General features: G+C 46.4%; 1 protein-coding gene across 18 annotated transcripts in view; it reads left to right on the forward strand.

Moving 5' to 3' along the window:
* Positions 1-22,365, forward strand: part of ZNF536 (zinc finger protein 536) — a 420,129-nt gene that overhangs the window by 350,998 nt on the left and 46,766 nt on the right. For 4 of the 18 annotated variants that reach the window (XM_070632505.1, XM_070632496.1, XM_070632493.1 and 1 more), the window contains one exon: positions 6,586-6,624. The exons of the other annotated variants lie outside the window; for them this stretch is intronic. In XM_070632505.1, the coding sequence (XP_070488606.1) occupies positions 6,586-6,599 (14 nt within the window). In that variant the 3' untranslated portion in view covers positions 6,600-6,624. The remainder of the gene's footprint in view (positions 1-6,585; positions 6,625-22,365) is intronic. 18 annotated transcript variants of the gene reach the window in all.

The raw sequence follows: 22,365 nt of genomic DNA on the forward strand, positions 1-22,365 counted from the left end.
CTGAAGGATCGGGATGCACTGTTTGATAAAGGGTGATGATTCTGCATGGTCTTCAAGCAAGGAGCTTCCACTCTTGACCAACTAACAGATAATTTCTTTATCATCTCTATATTTAGAGGGAAGTGCACAGAGTGAAGGAATAGAGCAACATTATTCTTTCTCCCTGTTTAAACCTAATTTGTGGGGTTGGTTTTCGCCACCCACTCAGGATGAAATCTCGAAGTCAGGGCTGCAGGCTTCTTTTTTCCCTGGGCTGGGTGCTTTCTGTTCTTTGCAGACTCTCCCACGTGTCCAAGGTTCTGTCACCTATGGTTTCAGAACGTCCCCTCTGGCTGGCAGCTGGCTGCTGCCCCTCAGACACTGCATTCCGTAGTAAACGTTGAGTCTCTCCCCTGGGAGGTTGTTTAGTCCTTCCAGAGGCCTCTGGGGCAGAGTCTTTGCAGCGGTTTTATGCAGGGGCTTCCTTCCATAGTGACCCACATCTGGACCTTGAGAAACACTTTTCATTTTTTCCAAAAGACTCCAGAAGTGGAGCCATTCTCCCACACAGCTCCTCTCCTCAGCCAGAGCAGCCATCAGCCTTTTGAGTCTAAGCTGAGTCCTGCAATGGCCTCATGTCCCACTGAAGCCAAGGGACACGGGACAGGCTTAATGTGAGGCTCCATTCACTAAGCTTGAGGTGGGAGAAGCAACCCCATGCCCCTCCCCCTGGAAGGAAGGCCGATGACCACAGCACACCCCCAACTCTCTGCAAAGAGCTCCTCTCCTGGGCAGCTCTCTGCCTTTCCAAGTCAATCCTTCTGTTGTCTCAGGTTGGTGCATGGCGTTGCCGACACTTCGTTGCCAGTGCAGCATCTCACTTTGGCTTAAGAAAGCGTTTATCCCTTTTGTTTTGGGGGTAGTGTTTTGGAGCTCCCATCCGTAGAAGAACAGAAACACATATTTGAACATCCTGCTACACTTACTTGACTGTCAAGAAGCTCTTTTTAGAATCCAAATCCAAATCGCCTTTTCTAGAATCTCGGTCCCTTTTCTCTTTTTAGATCCTTGGTGAGAGCAGAGTTTATAGTTTCCCACTTACAGTAACCCTTCTGGTGTGTAAAATTGAGTAAGCTTGTTGCCTGTCGTGCTGCTGTTCTGAGGAAGGCTGTTTTCCTTGTGGAGAGGGTTACATAAGGCAGCAGGGTGTCTTCAAAGGTTTTGTGCAAGGCTAGTGTTATGTACATGGAATAGATGGCCTCTTCACTCTGTCCTTCCTTGTCTGCTCTGCTGCATGTTTAGGACATCCCAGCACAACATAAACATCCGGTGGCTCCCTCCTGGACCACCCAGAAGCAGCCCGTGCAAGCCCAGAAGGCTCTTCCCTGAGTGTTCGGTCAGATAACTTTGCGCCAGCTACCGCGTTGACACTGCTCCTGATTTCTGGGGATACTGAGGTCAAATGTACAGAAGACCTGAGAGTCCTGGCCAGTGTGACGGTTCTGTCTCCTGCCTGGACCCTGACCAAGCCCTCTGCTCTGTTTTAGCATGTCTCCTACATCTGTCATGCTAACCATTTCGTTCATAACACCCAATCCTGCTTGGCCCTCTCACTCTCTGGGGAGATCCTGTGGGCTCCTGAGGGAACTGGAAGGTAGCCGTGGACCAGATCTGCACAAGTGCCAGACTATATATCTTTAGGGTCAGGGACGTTGGTGTACTTAGCTAACAGAACCTTCTTCCAGTTAACTAATTCTTTCTTCAGGTGTGTCAAACTATCTAGCTTAATTTAATTTCAGATATTATATTTTTATTTATTAAAATTTTTTTTTCTTAAAAATTGGCCCCTGAGCTAACACCTGTTGCCGATCTTATTTTCTTCTTCATCTTCTTCTCCCCAATACCCTCCAGTACATAGTTGTATATTCTAGTTTTAGGTACTTCTGGCTCTGCTATGTGGGACACCGCCACAGCATGGCCTGATGAGCTATGCCATGTCCACACCCCGGATCCAAACTGGCGAAACCCTGAGCTGCCGAAGTGGAGCATGTGAACTTCACCACTTGGCCACGGGGCTGGCCCTGAGATATTGTATTTTTCATTCTAGAATTTTCGATTGATTTCTTTTATAGATTCCAGTTTTCTGAGAAAATTCTCTGCCTTGTCATCTATTTTCTTAAATGTATTAATTACTATTATTTTAAAGTCTATAACTCTTCAACGTAATACATGCATCTTCCGTGAATCTGCTTCTATTACCTGTTGTCTCATTTTTTATCGTTGTTGTTCATTTGGTCTGATTTCCTGGTGTGCCTGGTAATTTTTATTGATAATGTCAAACACCATGTTTAAAAATTTTAGCTAATTTTGGGTTCTAGATTTGCACTGACAAATAGGAATATAATGGTGAGCCATACACATAATTTTAAATTTGGAGCAGCCACATTAACGGAATACAAAGAAACAAATGAACTAATTTTAGTGATATATTTCGTTTAATATAATATGTCCAAAATATTATCATTTGAACATGTAACCAATATAAAAAATTATTAGTGAGATGTTTTACACATTTTTGTACTAAGCCTTGGAAATCTGGTGAGAATTTCACACTCACGGCACATCTCAGTTCTGACAAAGTCACATCCCACGTGCTCAGGGGCCACTGTGGCTAGTGGCTGCCATATTGGACAGCAAGCCGTAGACGATGTCCGATCTCTCTAGCGAGGATTGACTTTTGTTTCGGGTGGGCCATTAGGCTTGGGGCCGATCACCTTAAGCCAGTCAGGAATAGACCAGCTTCTGAGGGTTTATTTGCTGTCTGCTGTTACTCCTACGTGTGTCCCGGCAAAGGTCTTAACTGAAAGTGTAGGTTGTGTCCCGGGGACCCACTACCTTGCCAAGCCCTGGATTCTAATTTTTGTCTCCTTGGTCCCTTGGACTGTGGAAAGTTCTTCCCAGCTTCTCATCATCTCAGCTGCTGCTCGTAAATTCACCATGCCACAGGGGAAAAGCAATATCAAAAGCAAGCTCCGCCCCCCCATGCTCCCTTCTTATTAGAATCTCGGCCCCTCAAGTCCTGGCTTCTTTGATAACTCTCTTATGCCTTGAAATTATTCACACACACACCATTTTTTGATGTCGTTTTTCCCGTTGTTCCTGATAGAACGCTGATTTGATTTGAGCCTTTTTGCCAGAACCAGAAGTGGAAGTAAAGTAGCATCTTCTTAATTAACTGAAACCAGATCGTTTTTTCTGTTTGGCAATCAGCACTGTTTCAGCCTTTAAAAGAAGATTTATTTCTTTCCCTCTGATTCAGCAAACCCAGATCCCCGGGGAGTAAGGTTATTTTCCCAGTTCTATGGACTGGTCAGTTGAGGCATACTGAGCTTATTCCTGGTAAGCGTCGGGGCAGAGGTCCAGGCCTGGTCTGTCTTTGCTCCTGGCCCCAGAGCTGCCCAGCTGCCCGCTCCTTCGGGCCTGCGTGGTGGGGAGGCCTGCTGACCTGGTGTCGCTCCCTGGCTCCTGACTCTCCGTCTCTGTACACGTGAGAACAGAGAAATGGAAGAATTGTCAATATTCTGGGCAAGCCTAGGGTTTCACCGACAGCAGGAGGCGCACTCAGAGGACACTTCTTACGCAGTGTTTACTGAGGTGCGGCTTTATGCCAGACCCTGTGCTGGGCTGTGTGGGAGTGACAGGAGGACATCCTTCGCAGCCCTGCCTTGAGGTACGCGGTGTACCTGTGCAGGTCGGGTACCACGCCCTGTCAGGGACACAGAAGCAGAGATGTGGAAACCTCACATCCTAGGAGGCCCCACACGTTCTCACACACCTGTCGCTCCTGTCCCAGCTGCAGTCTGGGTTAGTCAGCTCTGCCGGGCAGCTAGGACCTGCCCACATGTAGGGCCTTATGATATTTCAAGTATGAAATATTTAAATAAAGAATTTGGGGCCAGCTCAGTGGCTAAGTTCGCACACTCTGCTTTGGTGGCCCAGGGTTCATCGGTTTGGATCCCGGGTGTGGACATGGCACCACTTGGTAAGCCATGCTGTGGTAGGCGTCCCACATATAAAGTAGAGGAAGATGGGCACGGATGTTAGCTCAAGGCCAGTCTTCCTCAGCCAAAAGAGGAGGATTGACTGCAGATGTTAGCTCAGAGCAAGTCTTCCTCAAAAATAAACAAATAAATACATTAATTAATTAAAAAAAGTATTTTATGCTGTGTCAGCCAAAATCTTTGACGTTAATAGAAATTTTACTTTTGAATGATAAATATCAAAGTTAATTGAAGCTTACTTTTAATCCCCTGCTTTTAACCCAGTATGTTTTTCTTTTAAAAAAATAAATCAACTTGTGTTTTCTTGAAATAAGGATAACTTTTACTTTTTTCTTGTCTGATTATTGAAAAAGTAGGAGAAGAAATTCCTAGCCATTTCTCGCTACACGGAAGTGGTCACAGTGTGGGTTTCTGTCCTCTCAAGTTTCTTCCTGTGTCTCTCTTTTACGTCATCATAGTCCTGCCATACAGAGGATTTTGCCAGTAATGTACATGTAATATATAGGTGTAATATGGACGTTTTCTCATATTCTTAAAACTATATGTACAAATTTATGCCTACAATAAAATATCCTATTTGGGATTTTATAGTCATTTCTCCTATTTTTGAATATTTAGGTTGTTTCCAGTGTTTTATTATTACAAATATAATGCAGGGAATGTCTTTGAACATAAAGGTAGCCCCTCTGAGTCTCCCCATGCCCCCATACTTCAGATTATTTCTCTAGGGCAGATTACAAGAAATGGAATTACTGCATTAAATAATGGAATATTTATTTGCTCTTTAACTTAATTTAAACCTTGGATTTACTCCTCAAATGGGCAGTCACCTCCCACCAAGTGTGAGTCACGTGCAAAGCAAGACGTGGACAGCTTCTCTTGGCTGAGACTCAGTGCCTACCTGGAGGCGGCGAGCCCCCAGGGAGCCCCCAGCTGTGAGTGGAAAGGGCTGAGGATAACATCGTGAGCCACAGGAAGACCAGTATCATGAGAGTGAGGATGCACTTGCAGAAAGACCTTTCGAGAGGAAAGTACAGTAAAGTTTGCTGGAGTTCTTCCCTCTTGCCCATGGCTGTATTGATGGGGACTTTTGCTGATATGGTGTATATGCTGAATTTTGGCAACTGAATCCTTTTTTTAGATGCACTGTGAGCTGAATCCTATTTTGATTGGCTCATGGAAGGAACCCCGTGGTGACTCTATAAATCAGAATGTTCGTTTGCAATGCAAATCGTCCTTTCCTAAGTAATCTTCAGCTCCTCAATTTTACAAATTGTGTATTGTAAATTTTTATTTTTGAGTATTAGTTTTTGCAAAGTACATTTGGAGGACACTTGGGGTCCATTTCAGCCATGAGGTCTGTGAGTCTTGGTGGGAGAAAGTTCTTGTATTCAACGCTCCCCTGAAAGTGGAGTGCCTGTCCCCTACCTCTGGCAGACAGCTGAGTCCCAGTGATGGAATCGTTGTTAGGACCAGCAGCCTCAGGAGGAAATGCCTCATAGGTTTTGCAGGAGACTGAATGTTAGGTGGTTAGAAGGTAGAAGCTCAGGGAGACTAGAGAAAACTCAAGCTGGAGAGCCCTGGGCCCCCATTACAGAGAGGAGAGCTGGGGTGACCCTGAAGTGGGGCTGAGGCTCAGAGGGAAACGTTGATCATTAGCAGGGCCTGCAGGGGGTTCTCCAGCTCCAGCAACAGACCAGCTCCTGCTGAGAAGGGAGAGAACGTATGCCGCAGCGTGTTGAGGTCTGTTTGAGTTGATGATGCACAAGGCTTTGAGGTCGAGGCGGAGAGCCGGCAAAGGCCTTCTTTGAGCTCTTCCGTGGCGGGTAGCGTCAGTAGACTGGGTCCCTGCTGGAGCACCAGGTAAGAGAGGCAGGGCTGCGGAGCAGACCCCCTGCTCCCGAAGGGACAGGCCTGAGGGGTGTGATTTACAAGAACCTCAGCGTTGGGGTTTTCGCTTACCTTTTTACGTCAGCACCCGGAGGCCATTGAGTCGGATTTTAGAAATTCAACAGCGCGAAAGTCACATCTTCAATCCTGGCCATGTTTAAAGTACTTATAAGGACTGATTTAATTTCATAAATAAAACTGGCGTTGCATGAATCAATAACATATTTGCAGTGGGCTTCATGGCAGTTCCCCAAGTTCTTGGAGACACCATGGCAGGGGGCGCTCCTTCTACAGCTGAGTTCACGAGTCTAACCTTTCAACTGAGGTGCTGTCCTTCCCACCAGCCTTGGACACTGAAAACTGCTAAAATATCACTGAAATTTGCAAGTTACTGTATTTGCAGGGGGTTGCCTAAACCTCCCAACTTAACTGGAGATGGAAATGGGAGAAACACCCCAAGACCCAAACTCAACTTTGGGAAGATTTGGAGGGAGGCCCACGAGCCACGTCCCTGCAGGGGCTTGCTGACAATTCGCATGTGTGTCAGTCACTGTTCAACAGTCCAGCTGTCCTAAACCTTTATATGTTTGTACAGTGTTTACGTTACGTTGATTCTTCGTTGTACGTGTAGTAATTAATTTTGTCTTACTGACAGATGATGCTCAGTGACTGATTTCCAGAGACATCCTGACAGGTACTTTCACGCTTTGTTTTCTTTCAGAAAGTCCTCTTCTGCAGTGGGGTGCTGGCAGGGCAGTGCCGGGGTTTCTGGGGGGCTTCAGGGAACCACCTGTGTGTGTGTGGGTGAGTTTTCACTTAGGTCCTAGGTCCATTTGGAGTCGATCTGGGGTGGAGGTGGGGCTTGGGGGGGTCTTAAAGCTCCCCCAGTGAACCCTTTGGGTCGGTCCCCTCCAAGCTGGCCTGCCTTGGGCCATGCGGGATTAGGCTCCAGGGTGTGAGAAGGATTTTCTTGCTTTAGAAGACAAAGTAGAAATGCCCAAATTTGCTTTGAATGAAAAATTGGGGGGAAGTGAAGGAATGGACTCAATTTAAAGGCAAGTATTTTTCTAGGCCTCTGTTGCATGCCTTTTTCCTTAAAACACATGAGTGTTGTAGGAGTCATCGTGTGGTGGTGAGAGCTGCGCAAACGAGCGCATGAAATGGCAGTGGAGCTGCGGGTGCTGAGTGAGTCCTGGATTGTAGTTTTATCTGGACAAGAAGTGCTTGTCCACATCAGTTATCTCTGGGACACATTGGAAGAGGAATCCTGACGCCAAAATAGTGCAGGTTGCATTCTGCTATGTTCCTTCTTTTTTTTAAATTGCCTTCTGTCTTTCATCCCTATTTTGTAGTCTCTGAGAGTTGATTCCTAACTGTTTGATTTAAGACATGGACATCTCCAGGGTTAAAATTATAGAAATGGAGAGTGACGTGGTAGTGGACACTGCTTTCTAAACTCTGACTTTGGAATGAAAGCTTCGCCCCTTTGCATTGTGGGAGATGACCATTGGGCAAAATTCCTGTTATTACTAAGGAGGAGGACATGTGTCTTTCATATTGCAACTTTCCATCCTAAATGACCTTTGAAACATGGATGCTGTCCAAGTCACATTTTAATATTAATGAATGATGGAAAAGGTAAATGAGGTTCAAATTATTCTAATACTCGCATGTTAGAATCGATGTCTATAGCTATATCTTCTCCATAGGTTTGTCATAACTTTAGGCAGGGGATTTTAGTACCAACCTCCTAGATGAGTCTGGTGGGTCAGGGGCTGCATCCCACTTAGATGGCGGTGACTGCCTGCAGCCTGGATCTTCCCGTAAATACACATACTTCCGACTGTTGGCCGTTGCTCTGACCCTAAATATCACTCATGTGTGCCCAAGAACGAAGAAGCATTTGTTTGGCAAATACTAAGGTGACATATTGGAGAGTTCCCCATATTTGGAGAGGCCTTTGCCCAGCCTGATTCTTCCCTGGGTCAGCTTTGGGTAGGAGCCCTGGGGACAGCAGGTCCCAGATCTGGGTCACCATCTCCTGCTACCCGTCTGTAGCTCTGTCCCCGAGGACAGAGTTGGGCCCCTTTGGGGAATTCTGCCATTATCGTTCCTGAGTCCCACGTCCCTCAATATTTTCTCAGAGAAGGTATTCAGATCCGGTTTGGCTTGTAGTAACAAAGGCCTTTCTGTGCCTATGGCTCCTCTGCCCTTCTGCTTCTCCTTTCATTCCTGTGGCATCTATTATTACTGTAATGTGACTAAAGGGGCCTTTTCTCCCCCTAATGTGCCTCCCAATATTTCCTGGTGGAAAATAGTATGTTCTCCCTGTTACACGTGTTATTTCCACCTGCACTTACACAGCAGTCTTGGGGATATATGTGAGCGTGTGCACACATGTTCACAACTGCGCGTACACATGTCTATGGCTGTGAATGTGGACAAAGTGTGTTTATGAAGGTGTGTGTGTAGGTATGTGCTGCAGGAACACGTGCATCTTTGCAAGGCAGCAGATTGTGTTTGAAGAGTGTCCATATGTAACGTGTGAATGTGCGAGTGGGTGTGTGTGCACGCTGGTGCGTGACGGCGTCAGTGCGTGCGTGTGACACGATGACAGTGCCCGTCACTGGTGCTGCTGTTGCACGCTCCAGATCAGAGAGCTTTGGCTACTTATGGTCACGTTCTCTATCTTTATTTGCGTTCCTTATTCACATGGCAGTTAGTGGCTATGCACCCTTGTTGGTCACAGTGTATTTTAGGGACAGTCCTGTATTGATCACAATTCAACAAATCCTTCCCGATGCTCTTGTCCTTGTAGCCTTAACTGGCGCCTGCCCTCCGGTATTCTACCTGCAGTAGAAACTCATTCCACTTGGACACATTTCCTAAGCAAGGCTACTGATGCGCTATGCTTAAAAAAATTAATTAAAAAAATCCAGATCTCGGGAAATTCCAGCAGTCAGTATCCTCCCTCTGTCCTAATCTCTTCATGGTAATGCTCACAAGTACCTTTGGTCCAGACAATTCTTCATTCATCCTCCACCTCCCACCACACTCAGACCCAAACTCCCCACCGCTGGAGATTAGCCTTTTGTGAGGCAGCCCATCAAACGCTTTCTTAAAGTCCCAGTAAATTATACCCCTGGTTTCCCTCTTCAATTCCTTTTTGTTACTTTTTCAAAATATTCTATTAGTTTTGTTACGTATGATCTCCCTTTTGTGAATCCATGCTGAATATCTTTAATTAAATCATAACTTTCTCTATTTTGTCCCTGATTAGTGTTTCCAATATCTCCCCCACTGCTCAAGTCAAGCTCACTGGTGTTTAATTTCCCCAATCTCCCTCCAAGGCGTTATTAAATATAGGTGTTGCGTAAGGGCTCTCGTCCACTGGTGCTTCTCTGGCTTCCCAGGGTCTTTTTAAGAGGTCTTTGCTGATTGTGGCCCTGCTGCCTCGCCTCCTAGTGCACAAATCCTAAGATGGTTCCCATCTGGTCCCGGGTTGCCAGTCCTCAGACACTCTAATTTCCTTCTCACCTGCTCTGCCGTGATGCTGATTTCCTTTGGAAATATTTTCCTCTCCTTGGGAAACACTTGTCTGCTGCTGACATCTACTCTCGACTTCCCTTTATGGACAAGAAGGCAAATCATCTATTTTTCTTTTTTCTTATCAGTCATCACCCCTTATTCCAATAAACTATGCTCCATGCCTCCTTACATTTTCAGAAAAAGCATGATAAATTCAGTTCCAGCACCACCTCGCTGAGCCCTCAATTCAGAAGTCGATATTTCTGTTCCTGAGGGCTGACAGCATCACTGACTTTTAATTCGGGCAGGGAGTGCCGACCCCTTGGTAGTTAAACTGTTTTGATGCCCTCAGCTGTTCTAGGGGAAGCGTGAAGCCCTGAGGCCGCCCTGACGACCAGCACGAGAGGAACCTGGCTCCCGTGGTGCTTTTTAGGGGGTTGTAAAGTTCCCCACGTGTCATTTTGGAAATCTTTCCTCTGAAGTCAGCTTCAGCCTGGAAGTTCTTCTTTACTTGCATTCTGAGCAGTGTTGCTGGTTTCCCGCCTTCCTGATGGATGCGCTCTGTCCTCTTGCGGTTCTCTCACCTTCAGGCTGTATTGTGGACTCCTCCTCATGGAATTTGCTTCCTTTTACGCCTCTGTTCCTAGGACACAGATTAAAGGGCAGCCCCCGGAAGGTGCATACCCAGTGGCTGCGAGTACCCCGTCAAGGCGGTGCCTCAGGGAGCAGTTTTGCTCGCCTCGGCCAAGGACCCGAGGAAGCCCCTTCAGATGCGCTCTTCTTCCCTAGCTTGACCTCGTTTCCTTTCCCAGCACACACAACCCAGATCTGCACACTGAGACATCACTCCCAGGTTGTAAATTCTACACCAAATCAAAAGACCAAATCCATCCTGTGAACCCACGGGCACTCGACCTGCATAACACCAAGGAGCCTGGTGCCAATGGCTGTCAGGGGGCTCATTTGGCAGGGGAAGCAGAGGTGTGAAGTCCGTCACCTCTCCAGCGAGCCACTGGCCTTCTGCAGGAGCCACTTCCCCCCGATCAAGTTGCAGAAACAATGCCAGTCAAAAATTTCAACAAAGTAGGTATGAATCATAAATAATCCTTTTGACATTGTTTCACAGCCCGTGTCCCGTGTCCCTCATCATGCAAATGGCAGAAATTTGCGCACACGGAGGGATTTGAAATTTTAAAAGCTTAATAAAGGCAGTGTAAACACACACTTGAGCCAGTTTTTAAAAACTGCATTTAATTGAGTCAAATAGCATGCTACTTGGGGGAAAATGAAGATCATTTAAACTGGTGTTTTTAGTTCAAATGCTGTCTTTTTAAAAAACCAATTGCTTGATGCAGAAGGTTGAGGGTCCCACTCATTCCAGCAATGAAAAGTGGGTGGGCAGGGGCTCCCTCTGAACTTTGGTGAGTTTTTTTTTTCACCCCCTACTGCTGTTTCTCCACCGAAAAGGGCCATTGTCCCTTTGCGTTGGGGTCATGGGATGGGATGGTCTGGGGTTGTAATTCTATAGTTCACCAAGATCCTGAGACCTGGGACCCAGAATCCTGATGCACCTCACTGAGCAACAGACAGCCGCCCCCGGCGGGGAGTGCAGTCTTGCGTCAGCCTCCAAGTGCCTTTCCAAAAGCAATTTATAGATGGACTTTGTAAGCGAAAAGAAGAGACACAGGTGCTTCATAATAATTACTTGCACATTTATAGAATCGGACATTCTGTCATTTAATAGACCTAAAACTAAAAAGCTTTTGTCTGTGAAAGGTGACCAATAGAAAAAGAGTTTGGATTATATGATATCCCATAACTTAATCATATGGCTCTTAAGAGGGGGACATACACAGCTGTGTCTCACTAATATGCATGCAATACGTGTAAACTGATACGCTTTAATTCTAAACTTGTTTTTAGCAGGAAGAAAAAAGCATTTAGATGAGGAACATTAAGATTCAATATTAACCATTTTTTCTCCTTTGGGCAAAATTATTCATCACTTGATATTTATTAAAGCAGCATTTTTTTTTTGCTATAGTGAGATGCATCCTGCTGAAAATTTTCCAAACATCCTCAAAGTTATGTGGCAAAGCGAAAAGGCGAAGAGAACAGCCAGCAGCCCCCTCTTTGGCCACAGAAAGACAATGGACTTGAAAGAGGGATGCTTGTTGTTTTGAACCCCAAAGCCATGCTAACCCCCTAGACCCAGGATGGGGCAGAGGCTGGAGGAGTTCAGGAGGGGCTGTCCCGTTGTCTGCCTCCCCTATTATGACTATTTGCTGAGCCCGTGGCTCTGATGCTTTCATTGTTAGTTGGTACTGGTTTAATATAAATTATTTAAGTATATTTGCTTTAATAATCTTAACCAAAAAAAAAAAAAACTAAGACAAAGGAATTGTAGATTAGAGACTTTATTTTCAGGGCAAAATGATACGGATAAGTGAACATCAACTGACCAGAAATTATTTGCTTCTGTCTGTTAGACACGTAATGGAGTCATTTAACTAGTCAAATTAGGAGCTGCAGAAATGCACCATGCTTCATTACTGAGTTCGAATGGGCACCATTTTACATTTACGTCAAAAATTATCTCATAGCAAATTAATGTTTTCATTGTGCTGAAAAGCTGAAGCTACGCAGTGTTAGCACCACCTAGAGGCCACGGTCGGAATACTTCAAAGGGATGATCACAAGCAAGGACAGGATGGTCAGGAGAAGAATTTTCGGGAATAGAGCCCTGACCCCGTTTTCAAGGAAGTACGTAGTCATTGAACCGTCTTGGCTGTGCTGGGCTTGTGACGTGAAGTTCTGAGGGTCCCATAAAGGTTTCCCTACATTTGGCTTAGTGTTAAATGTGCTGAAACATCTCTGCAAGATTTCTGCAGCTCAGTCTTGCTAAGTCCTGAAAATATCTGTTCTCTTTTTTCTCACTTTGCTTGAGTTTTTTTTCACCGGAGGACTTACGTTATGTCAAAATCCCAGATTTTAGCCGAATTAGCACTTCTGTAACTAAACAAGGAGAGTTTTTTCTCCCATGTTGTAAGTTGGCATCTTTATATTCTTTCTTTTGTTGTTGGTAAAGCTTGCTATCTATGGAAAGAGACAAAAACATGACCTTGTTTCATCTTAAAAAATACTGAAACTGGTAAATTCCCCGTTCAAACAGGTTACGAAGGTTGGTAGACTCCCAAGAATGTTGGTCTCTGTTCAATTCAGAGAGAGATCGGTCAGGATAAATTAGCAAACCCCTCCCCAATAAAAAAATACTTATTTAAATGATGTGTGGGCGCTCAGTGACTCTGGGAAGCCGGAGCATACGGTCAGAGCAGAAGCAAAGGGAAGAATCGAAGCATATAAATAGCATCGAGAACTCGAGAATATTTCAAGACAATATTGATGTCTAAAATATATGAGAATGACTGCATGATGATTGAGGCAGACATAATTCAAAGTACAGTCAGAATCTGGCCTCCAACTCAGAGCTTTAAATTCTCCAAAAGACATCTGTTTGCTGAGAAAGCCTCACCAACAGCTGCTCCATATAAAGGGAGGAGCCCCGGGCGAGCTGGGGAGCTGGCAGGTACCAGACCCTCGAGGGTGTGCAGAGGCGGGACTGCTCCGGCTCAGGTGAGGGAGGCGCCCACGGTTCCTCCCGCCGGGCCTGTGTGCTGCATGCGGGAGCGCCCCAACTTTGCCACGTCTCCAAAGGGGCCGTTCGATAGCAAGGGAGGGCCAACTTCACCTCTCCGCCCGCACTTTGTTCCCCAGCTGCTGTTCTCCTGGTGCTTACCTCTCTCACCAGGCAGAAGCTGGGGGCCAACAAGCGGCAGGCGTGATTTCTAAACAAAACAGAATGTTCTGATCAAAAAAAAAGAGGCTAAACAAAATTCAATACAATATCACCCATTTTTCTCTTAACTGTGATTCACAGATGACCGTTTTTAATTAAAATGCTGCTTGCCAACCTATTTTGAAGAGCAAAAAAATTTCTCAGAATGTTATCAACTCTTCAGTTTCTGCAGAAATGCTACATCTTCAGATTTCAAAGAGAGGATCTCCTTTGGAAAATAAGTAATTGTTGGTGATCATACAAGCTTGCTAAGTACAGTATTTAGAAACCATGCTGTGTTGAAAAGTTCAAGAATTTTACAGAGACCTTAGGGCCACAGATAGGATAATGAAAGATGGAAAGATGAGGGCAGTGTATGAAAGTGAGTTCTTTTTTGTTCTACTGGAAGCTTTTTGTATGTGTGGCTTAAGCTAGCAGTTCAATAGAATTTCTTTGAAACAGAAACAAAAATGTTAAGAGCTGGTTACAAGTACTGTAGTCTGCTCTTCCCCTTAAATGCAGGGGAATTTTACCTCTTCTCATGAATCTTGTCTGCTGAAACGTCTCAGTCTTCACGTTATGTTTACCAAGGCCAGGCCGGAGGAGCCGATAATTTATAACCATTCCTATTGGGTTTTATGTAATAACTTTGGAACTCATATAAAGTAATGATCCACAAACTCTTTTAATGTTCATTATAAAATATGAAATATTTCTCAGAACCATTGCAATTATGTGACCAGACATAACTGTTTCACACATGAGTAAATACAGGGAGGTTTAACATAACTTTATTATCTTCCTGTCTTTTCTTCTCATTGATGTGATAATACTGTTTTAATATTTTTCTAAAGAAAAGTTAAGTAATTTTAGAATCTCTACTGAGGCCTGCTTTATTGGCTTTTGTAATAGAACTCTCAAATCTAATTGTATTTATGCTCAGACTGACACCAGTAAATGTCGTGAATGGAAGGGAAATGCCCCCAAAGCTGTGTATTCTGTAATTATCGATAGATGTGTCTCTGCTGACAAGGCCTGGGGATTTGGGGAGAGTCAGAGAAGCAAAACCGAGATGGAGATGCACACTTCGCTGCAGCCGTCGGAGGCCCCACAGGTGCTGAGAGGCGCTTTTCTAAGGGAGGAACCAGCCCGACCGTTCTGTACGACTCATCTCGAAACTTTCCCCTTTACTGTGCTGCATCTGCCCTCTCTGGGGTCTGGAGCCAGTAGCATGAAACTTCTTGTTTTATGGACAGCTGATCTCCAAGGAGAATGTTCCAGGGATCCCCGTCCTGGCGATTGGAGATTTGAGCTGTGTGGCCTCGCTCTGGCTGCTTGACCTTCATCTGGGGTGTGGGCTGGAGGTCGGCCCTCCGTGAGTGTAAAGGACTCTGCAGGGTGGAAGGCAGAGGGGGCTGTTCTGGAAGCCTTCACTTCCCCCACCTGGGTGGCCTCTCTCTGGGATGGATGTCCTCGCGGCTGTGGTGGCCGTGTCTGGTCTGTAAGGGTGGGTGGACAGGATCCACCGAGAGAGAAGGGGCCGTGTCTGGGCGTCTGTTGCTTCTGGAGAAGGAGGAGGGTTTCGCCACCCTCAACCCTTTCCTCACACTCAGTCTCAGACAACGCTGAAGGTCGGGCGTGCGCACGCATCACCGTGGGTCTCTGATCATGCAGACGCTGATGCCGTGGGTCTCATCCACTCCTGGCTGACGCCCGTGTTGCTGGTCCCCAGACCGCATGCTGGCCCTGGGCTCCCTGCCTGCCTTCTCCTCGCTTCTTACCCACTCGGGATGAGCAAAGCTGAGCAGAGGGACGGAGTGCAAGGTGAGGCCCTCTGAGGGGTCCAAGTAGGATAGTGGGACTCAAAGAGTGGCCTGGGGGCTGGAGCCAGCTCACAGATGTGTTTTGTTTGGCTTGTGCGATCTTTATACTTTTGTCTTCAATTAGTTGCAAACATTCTAGAACTGTGAGATTTTTACTTAGAAATCCAGGTTTTCTGGAAAAAGTGGGGTATCTGGAACAAGTGACAGAGCCGGATGGGGTGGCTCTCTTTGAGGAGGCATGGCTTTCCCCTCCTCCACAGGCATCCTCATGCCTAGGGGTCCCTCCCAGGCCGCACGACTCGTGACACTACGTTACATTGGTGACACTACGTTACACTCGGGGTGCTGAGCCCCGGGACATGGCCCGCAGGGAGTCTGCAGAGGCTGACGCTGCTGGCTCTTTCTGGAGCCTTCGAGACCTGAGAACTTTTGCCCATTCAGAACCCAAGCTCCTCCGCAGTGCCGTGGTTGCCTTCAGGCCTTCGCGCCTTTCAGATTTGGGGAGGTTCATAGCTCTCGAGTTCTCCCAAGCAAGCCGCTGGAGAGCGTGAAATTCTCAGCTAATTAAATGTCTCGAGAACCCCTCCCCGTGGCTGACGCTGCATCAGAAACAAGCAGATGTGACAAACAGGCTCCCTGGCTCCCGTGTGAGCCCAGGGCGGTGCCCAGGCTGGGTGGGGCCCGGAGGACAGGCAGCCTGTCCTTCCCTGGGGCAGCCAGCTGTTGGCACCACAGTCATCCAGTTCCTGGGTGGGCAGTTTCGGGGCTTGTCACAAAATCTGGAATGTTCATTTGTGCTTAGGACAAAGTGTGATCATCTTCCCCTGTGGTCCCCTTCACTGTCCGTCCCTGTCACTCCTGGAAACCAATGGGTTGTGCTGGAGTTTGGTGTGGCAAAGACAGCCAAAGTCAACATCTGTGGTTGCTAAAGAGAAGAAAAGTAGAAAACTCGCATCCAAAAGTTTCTCCACGACTGCCACTGGTTACGTGATGAAATTAGGGAAAAACTCAAGGATCTTCTGCTCCCCTGCGCGGCGGCTGTCTCCGCCTCCCGTCCCTCTAACAGGAGATGGTCACTGTGGCTGGTCACGGCCCCGTTTCTGCACTGATGGAGGCTTCGTTCTCCGTGTGGACCAGCAGCCCAGTGCTCTGTGCGAAGCCAAGCCCGGCGCGGGTGGGTGTGAGAGCCGCCTCCAGGCGGGGCCTGCTGAGCCCCGAGCAGGCGCCTCTGATGGGACTCTGGGCCTGCCCCACCTTGCACAGCAGACTGTGCTTTGAGTGTCGACATTTTCATCCCTAAGCAGACTTCAGGGATAAAATCTTAGAAATTGTTTACCATTGAACGTTGGTTAGAGGCAAGGTCTTCCTGCTGCCCATTCCTCGCGCCATTGCTCTACTGCGCTAACTAGTGTGGGGGTGACTTCAGCACCTGGCTCCTCTCCTGCCATTGAGCTCTGTACACGCGGGGAGTCAAAGGCACTGGGTACCTCCAGGGAGTCAGAAGGACTCACCAGGGCACTCAGATTGGCAGCTGTCAGCACTCAGTTACTGGTTAAATAAATCTCAGTTGAATTAAAGTTCCAACTTTTTCTTCCTTTTACGAGATGGAGTCAAACAGTCCTTCAATGGATCATGTCTAGTTGGCTTTTGGAACACCCAGTGACAGAATGCACGAGGAGAGCTGGCTGATGGCAGGAGGTTGCCACCCTCTTATTGTCTTCCCAGAGAGTTCTGCTCCTTCCGGTTTGCAAAGACAGATGAGGAAATCTCTTACATGTCCCTCTCAAAGGAAATGGCACCCAAGTGTAGCCACATGCAAGGGGACCGCCATGCGGAGGGCTGGGTACAGTGCTTGGTTGGGGAATGGGCAGCTGCAGAGTGGAGAAGAGCTGGGGAAACTAAGGGTCAGCCCTCACCCGAAAAGAGTTTGCAGTTACTCGGGAAATGAAACTAAAGCAAATAAATCACATCCATCGATAGCCCAGACAGTGAATGATAAAGTCAGAGCAGATGATGGGCGGGAAGCGGGCCGGGGTTGAGCTGGCTCTTGAAAGGTGGGGAGGGTTCCATGCAAAAAATGAGTGTCTTACAACTTCATCCAAGGGAGGCATCCAGCAAGGATTTCCTTTTGCCTTTGGTGTCCTTTTCTCTGATGAATCAAATATGCCACTTTCCTCTATGTCTGCAAGTATTTGGAAGGGCTCGAAAACAGGGTGAGTCCTCTTAGCTGCAACAAGACCCAGTGACGCTGTTCTGGAGCCCCAGCCTGGGGCTCGGCTCCTGTTTGTCCTTGGTATTACTCAAAGGAACCACGGCCTGGTCTTCTGAGTCGGGAGCTACTTAAAATAAAATGACTGTGCTTTGTATGATGAATTTAATTCTTTTCTAATGAATTTTATCAGACTGCTCTTCTGAGCGCATATTGCAGTATGGCAGTGCCGGACTATTTTCGAGCATAAGAAAATAAATTAATTTAGGACTTTTTAATCACATTAAAACAATATTAAAACTCTGGTGCGCTTTTCGTTAGCACCTTTGCTGGAGCACACTCTGCGGTCTCAGTGACAGCCCAGCCGGGAAACGCACTGTCGCTCGTCTCCGGTGCCTGGAGGAGTTGCTGGCTGTCAATATTATTGTGCGTACAGCAGGAATCGTAAGGTTAGCTGCTCTGCGGCGCACTCTCCAGAGTCAGAGGGTGTCACTGTCACCTCGGCAGGGCCGTGATGATACATCTGCTGTCTGGTCTGTGACGCTCACCGCCTTCCCTGGGCTGTCCCTGGACAGCAAGACTGTCATCTCGTTATGAGGCTCCACAGAGAGCCAGACTCACCTCTGACACGGCGGAAAGTGTGGGGCCACCGGGTCAGAGTCACTGGATGCCCCGTGGTTGGAGGGCCTCGTTCTGAGAGCCTAACTCGAGGCAGCCTGCTTCGTGGGATCTGGTTGAACATGGAAACGGCAGGGGAGGTTTGAGGGGCGCGCACGCGGCCTGCCTGGAAACTGGGAACCTACTTTGAAGGTTTTCCTTCCCCTTAGCTTGCCTGCTTTGCAAAGCCTCTCTCTCCTGGAGTTAATTCACAGTTGGTCTGCGGCTGGCCCTTCTGCAGTGTAGGGAGCCAGCAGGGTAAATATTTCATCTGCGGTGCCATGCAGATGGTGGCAATGCTAGCATGAAAAATGCAGAAGGAAGAATTGAAAACATGTCCATAAGTTCTCCCGGTGGCACGTCTTGGCCATGGTTTGCAGATCGGACCCCCAAATCCAGTAATATCCTAGAAAGTAGAAAGCATATAAATAACGGAATGATCAAGAGCACAGATGGGTTCCAGCTGGAAGGCGATGTCAAGGAAGTGACTGAAGCTCACTAAGCTTCAGTCTCCTTATCTGTATAATGAGTATCAGAACAGAACCCACCTCAAGGAGTTCATCACTTTAAGGAACTCCAGAGTGCAAAGGTCACAAGGTTCCAGGGATGTCATGAGAAAGCAGCAATGTCCAAGATGTGGCCATGGACAGGCCCTCTGCCACAGCCACGGCCCTTGTGGGTTCTGGGAGAGCACTCTCTCTGGGCCTCCTTTCTACTTCACTGCCTCCTCCTTCTTGGTCTTTTTTTCTGACTCTTTCTCCTCTACTCGCCCTCCTTGGGCGCTTTGGGGCTCAGTCTTGGCTCCTCTTCCCTTCCCCTGTATTCTCTTCCTGGGAGATCACACCCTTCCTTGTAGATTCCACACCACTTGTCTGCTAGTGGCTCTCAGATGCAAACCTTCAGCCCACTTCTCTTGTCCAGATTTTCTTCTCTAATTTTCTGTCTGACTTCTCCACTTGGTTATCTCACAACATCAAATCTAGGAGTTATCCTTGATTTATACCTTTCCTCAGTACTCTCCTCCCATCCACCAGAAAGCCCCGTCAATTGTATCTCCAAAATAAATGTAGAATCCCGCTTTCCTTTCACCTTCACCCTTCTGGTGCGGGTGGCCATCAGCTCTTCCCTGGGCTATGCCTAACTGGCATCCTAGACCCTTCCTCCAGACCATTTCCTACTCTGGAGCTAGTGTGAGCTTCTGAGGATATAAATAAGGCCATATATTCTCCTAATACCCTTCAATGGCTTTCCAGCCCCTTTTGATTAAAACCCAAGCCCCCTTGGCTTCAAAGCCCTTGATGATCAAGACCATACCCAACCTGCAACCTCATCTCTCAGCCTCTGCTCCAACCACATGGGTCTTGTCTCTGATCATTAAGCATTTCCAGCTCTTGGATACCTCAGGGTCTTTGAACATGCAGTTCTCACTGCCTACATGACAAGCTCTCCCTTCACACCACACACACACACACATGCACACCACTTTGCATGGCCAACTCCTTCTCATTCATTAGGTCTCACTTGAAATATGCTCTGAAAGAGGCAGTTTCTGACCATCCACTCAAAAACGGCTATCACTCTGTTATATCCTCTCAGTCCTTCACTTATTAAAAATTGTATGTGTTCAATTTCTTCATCATTTTTTTGTCTGATCCTCCCAACAAACTGAGAACTCCAAGCAGTCAGAGATCGTGTCTGCCCTGCTCACTCCTTCGTCCCCTCCGGGCACCACAGTGCCTAGCCCACAGATGAGGTTCGGTACATATTTCTTTATTTCTTCAATGAATGGAAAAAAATAGAGAGATATATAAAAAGCATAACATGCAGCGTGGTTTGGGGGAAGTGCTTAAGTAAACATCAGTTTTCTATTCCATTAGTTTTCATTTATATTTAAAATAGGTTTCTTGTGTCCAGACAGTTAGTCCTTTTGTAGGTGAGTCTGCTGCAGATGTGGATGCCCTGGTGTTAGGAGTCTGGCTTTACCAACTGCGTGGGGGTGGTTCAGAGAATCCTTACACTGGAAAAGCTCCTCTTAGCTCTCATGCAAAGCTGGAAGTGATGCAGGCAATGTCATCTATAGAATGAGCACTTGGACTCGTCTTTATGAAGAATAGGATCAGATTCTCTCTTGCCCCCACCCCATTCAGGACAGAGGGGTGTGTGTACGCACGTCTGTGTGGGTATGTGTGTGTTTGCACGCATGTGTGGGTACGCACGCATGTGTGGGTATGTGTGTGTTTGCACGCATGTGTGGGTATGCACGCATGTGTGGGTATGTGTGCGTGCGTATATGGGGATCCTCTTTTTATATCAGTGACTTCATAAAGCTCCATCTACAGCTCCTTTGAAAAAGCCATAAATGACAAATCCAACGGACTCGTTAACAAATGTTGGTGACAGATGTGGTCACTCCACTTCTCAGTGGAGGGATGACTGGTGGTGTTTTGTCTCTGGAGACCACAGATCTGGATACTTTTGAAGAGAAACCGGGCAGAAGGAAAACCCACAGAGGCGACACTTCAGGAGCCTGTGGATAGACTGCAGCATGCCGTTCCAGCAGCCAGACTGTCCTTGCAAAAAGGACTGCGTTTCAGAGCACGCGCCTTCCTGAGAGGCATCCTTGACTCTTCTGTCTAAAAGTTGTCACAAAGAAGCTGATTCTAATGTCGGAGAAGCTGCAGTGTTGGCTAACTCTGGGTCACAGGGATTTCTGTCCATCCTGCCACCTCCTCGGTTGTGTAGTAGTAAAAATATGTGTATCATTTCACCCCGGGGACTCTGATGTTAAAATATACAAATGAAAGAAATTGACTTCAGGCCTAAAAATAAATATATAATGCAGTAATAACTGATAAACTAATAAATATCTATCACCGTTATATTTCAAGATTTCCCAAAGAAATCTGAAGAGCACTTAATTGTTACTGAGTAATCAATTATTCAATTAACCTTCTTCTCATTGAATATATATTTGATACAACTTTTTGAAGCTTCAGCTTTAAAAGGTTCCTATCGATTGAAAGTTTCAAGGCCATATGGCCTGAGTATTGGATTTGTGCCGTCATGATTGACAGTGGAGGCTAGTAATCACAGGCACGTATTCCAGACGGTGTGGGTTTCAGCCATGAGGCTACAGTGGGGAAGCTCATTGTGTAGATAAATATATTTGTGTGCATGTGTGTGTCTATATATAATACACACACAAAATCTCTGCCTCATGCATGCCTCCCGCAGCCCTGTGAATACACACGCGGTGCCTGCTTCATTTAGCACAAATTTTGACCAAACACCGGCCCCACTCCTGATGTGAGCCCAGTGTTCCGAAGAGTAACTGCATCATCTTGGAGGCCGCCCGGTGATTCAGGGATTCGAATTTTGGAGGTCTTCTATTTAAACAAGATAAGAGACCAGCGATGCTCTCAAATGCAAAAATTAAATTGCATGGGGCTTGATCTTGCAAGTTGGAAAAAATCATTTCAATTCAAGGGAAATCTTTTCCACTCTGTTTTGTCCCATTTTACTTTTCTAGGATCTTCTTAGGCAACCTTAGGTTTGTAATCATAATAAGATTAAGATTGCTTCTCTTAGTTTTGTCTTTCTTCCGATGGTAGTTTTATTTGTGAGTTGCGGAATCGATATTCTTCTGTGATATAAAGTAGTATACGCAAAGCAAAGTTCAAGAAATCTTCATGGGACGTGGCTCGGACAAAGGAGGAGGTTGGTGTAAGGTGTTCAGAACCCATCCCTGGAAGTATGTTTTCCTGGGGCACAAATGCATGCAGACTTTCTGGAAGGAATCTATGTGTCACATAGACATAAAATGTGCATTCATTTTCACCCAGCAATTCCGCTTCCAGAAATTCACCCAAAGAAAATTATCTGACGTGTGGGGAAAGATTTTCCTATAGGGATATTAATCGACCCGTCCTTTATAATGGGGGAAACTTAGAAGACAGCCTACACGCCCCAATAGGGATAATGCTAAATAAATTAGGTGCCTCCGCAGGAAGGAACACCATGTAACCATAAAATTATATTGCACAGGAATAATTAATGACATGGAGAAATATTGACAATACGTATAACATTTAGTGAAATGCTGTATTTGAACCATAAATATTGTAAAAACATATATAGTTATGCACAGAAAGAAAGTTGGGATAAATTTACATTTGGAATGCCCAGGAGTCATTTCTGGGTTTGAAATGATGGGAGACTATTATTCATTCTAACTTTATGCTTTTCTCAATTTTCCAAATCTTCTATTTTGCTAACCAACTCCTGAAGATCTTGAAATTAGCATAGTTTAATAGCTCAGAGCTCAAATTATTTGATGTCCCAAACTTTCCCGAAAACCGTCTGTGACCGTGGGGTCCCTCCCGG

The sequence above is a fragment of the Equus przewalskii genome, chromosome 9, assembly GCF_037783145.1.
Source record: "Equus przewalskii isolate Varuska chromosome 9, EquPr2, whole genome shotgun sequence".
Taxonomy (NCBI): Eukaryota; Metazoa; Chordata; class Mammalia; order Perissodactyla; family Equidae; genus Equus; species Equus przewalskii.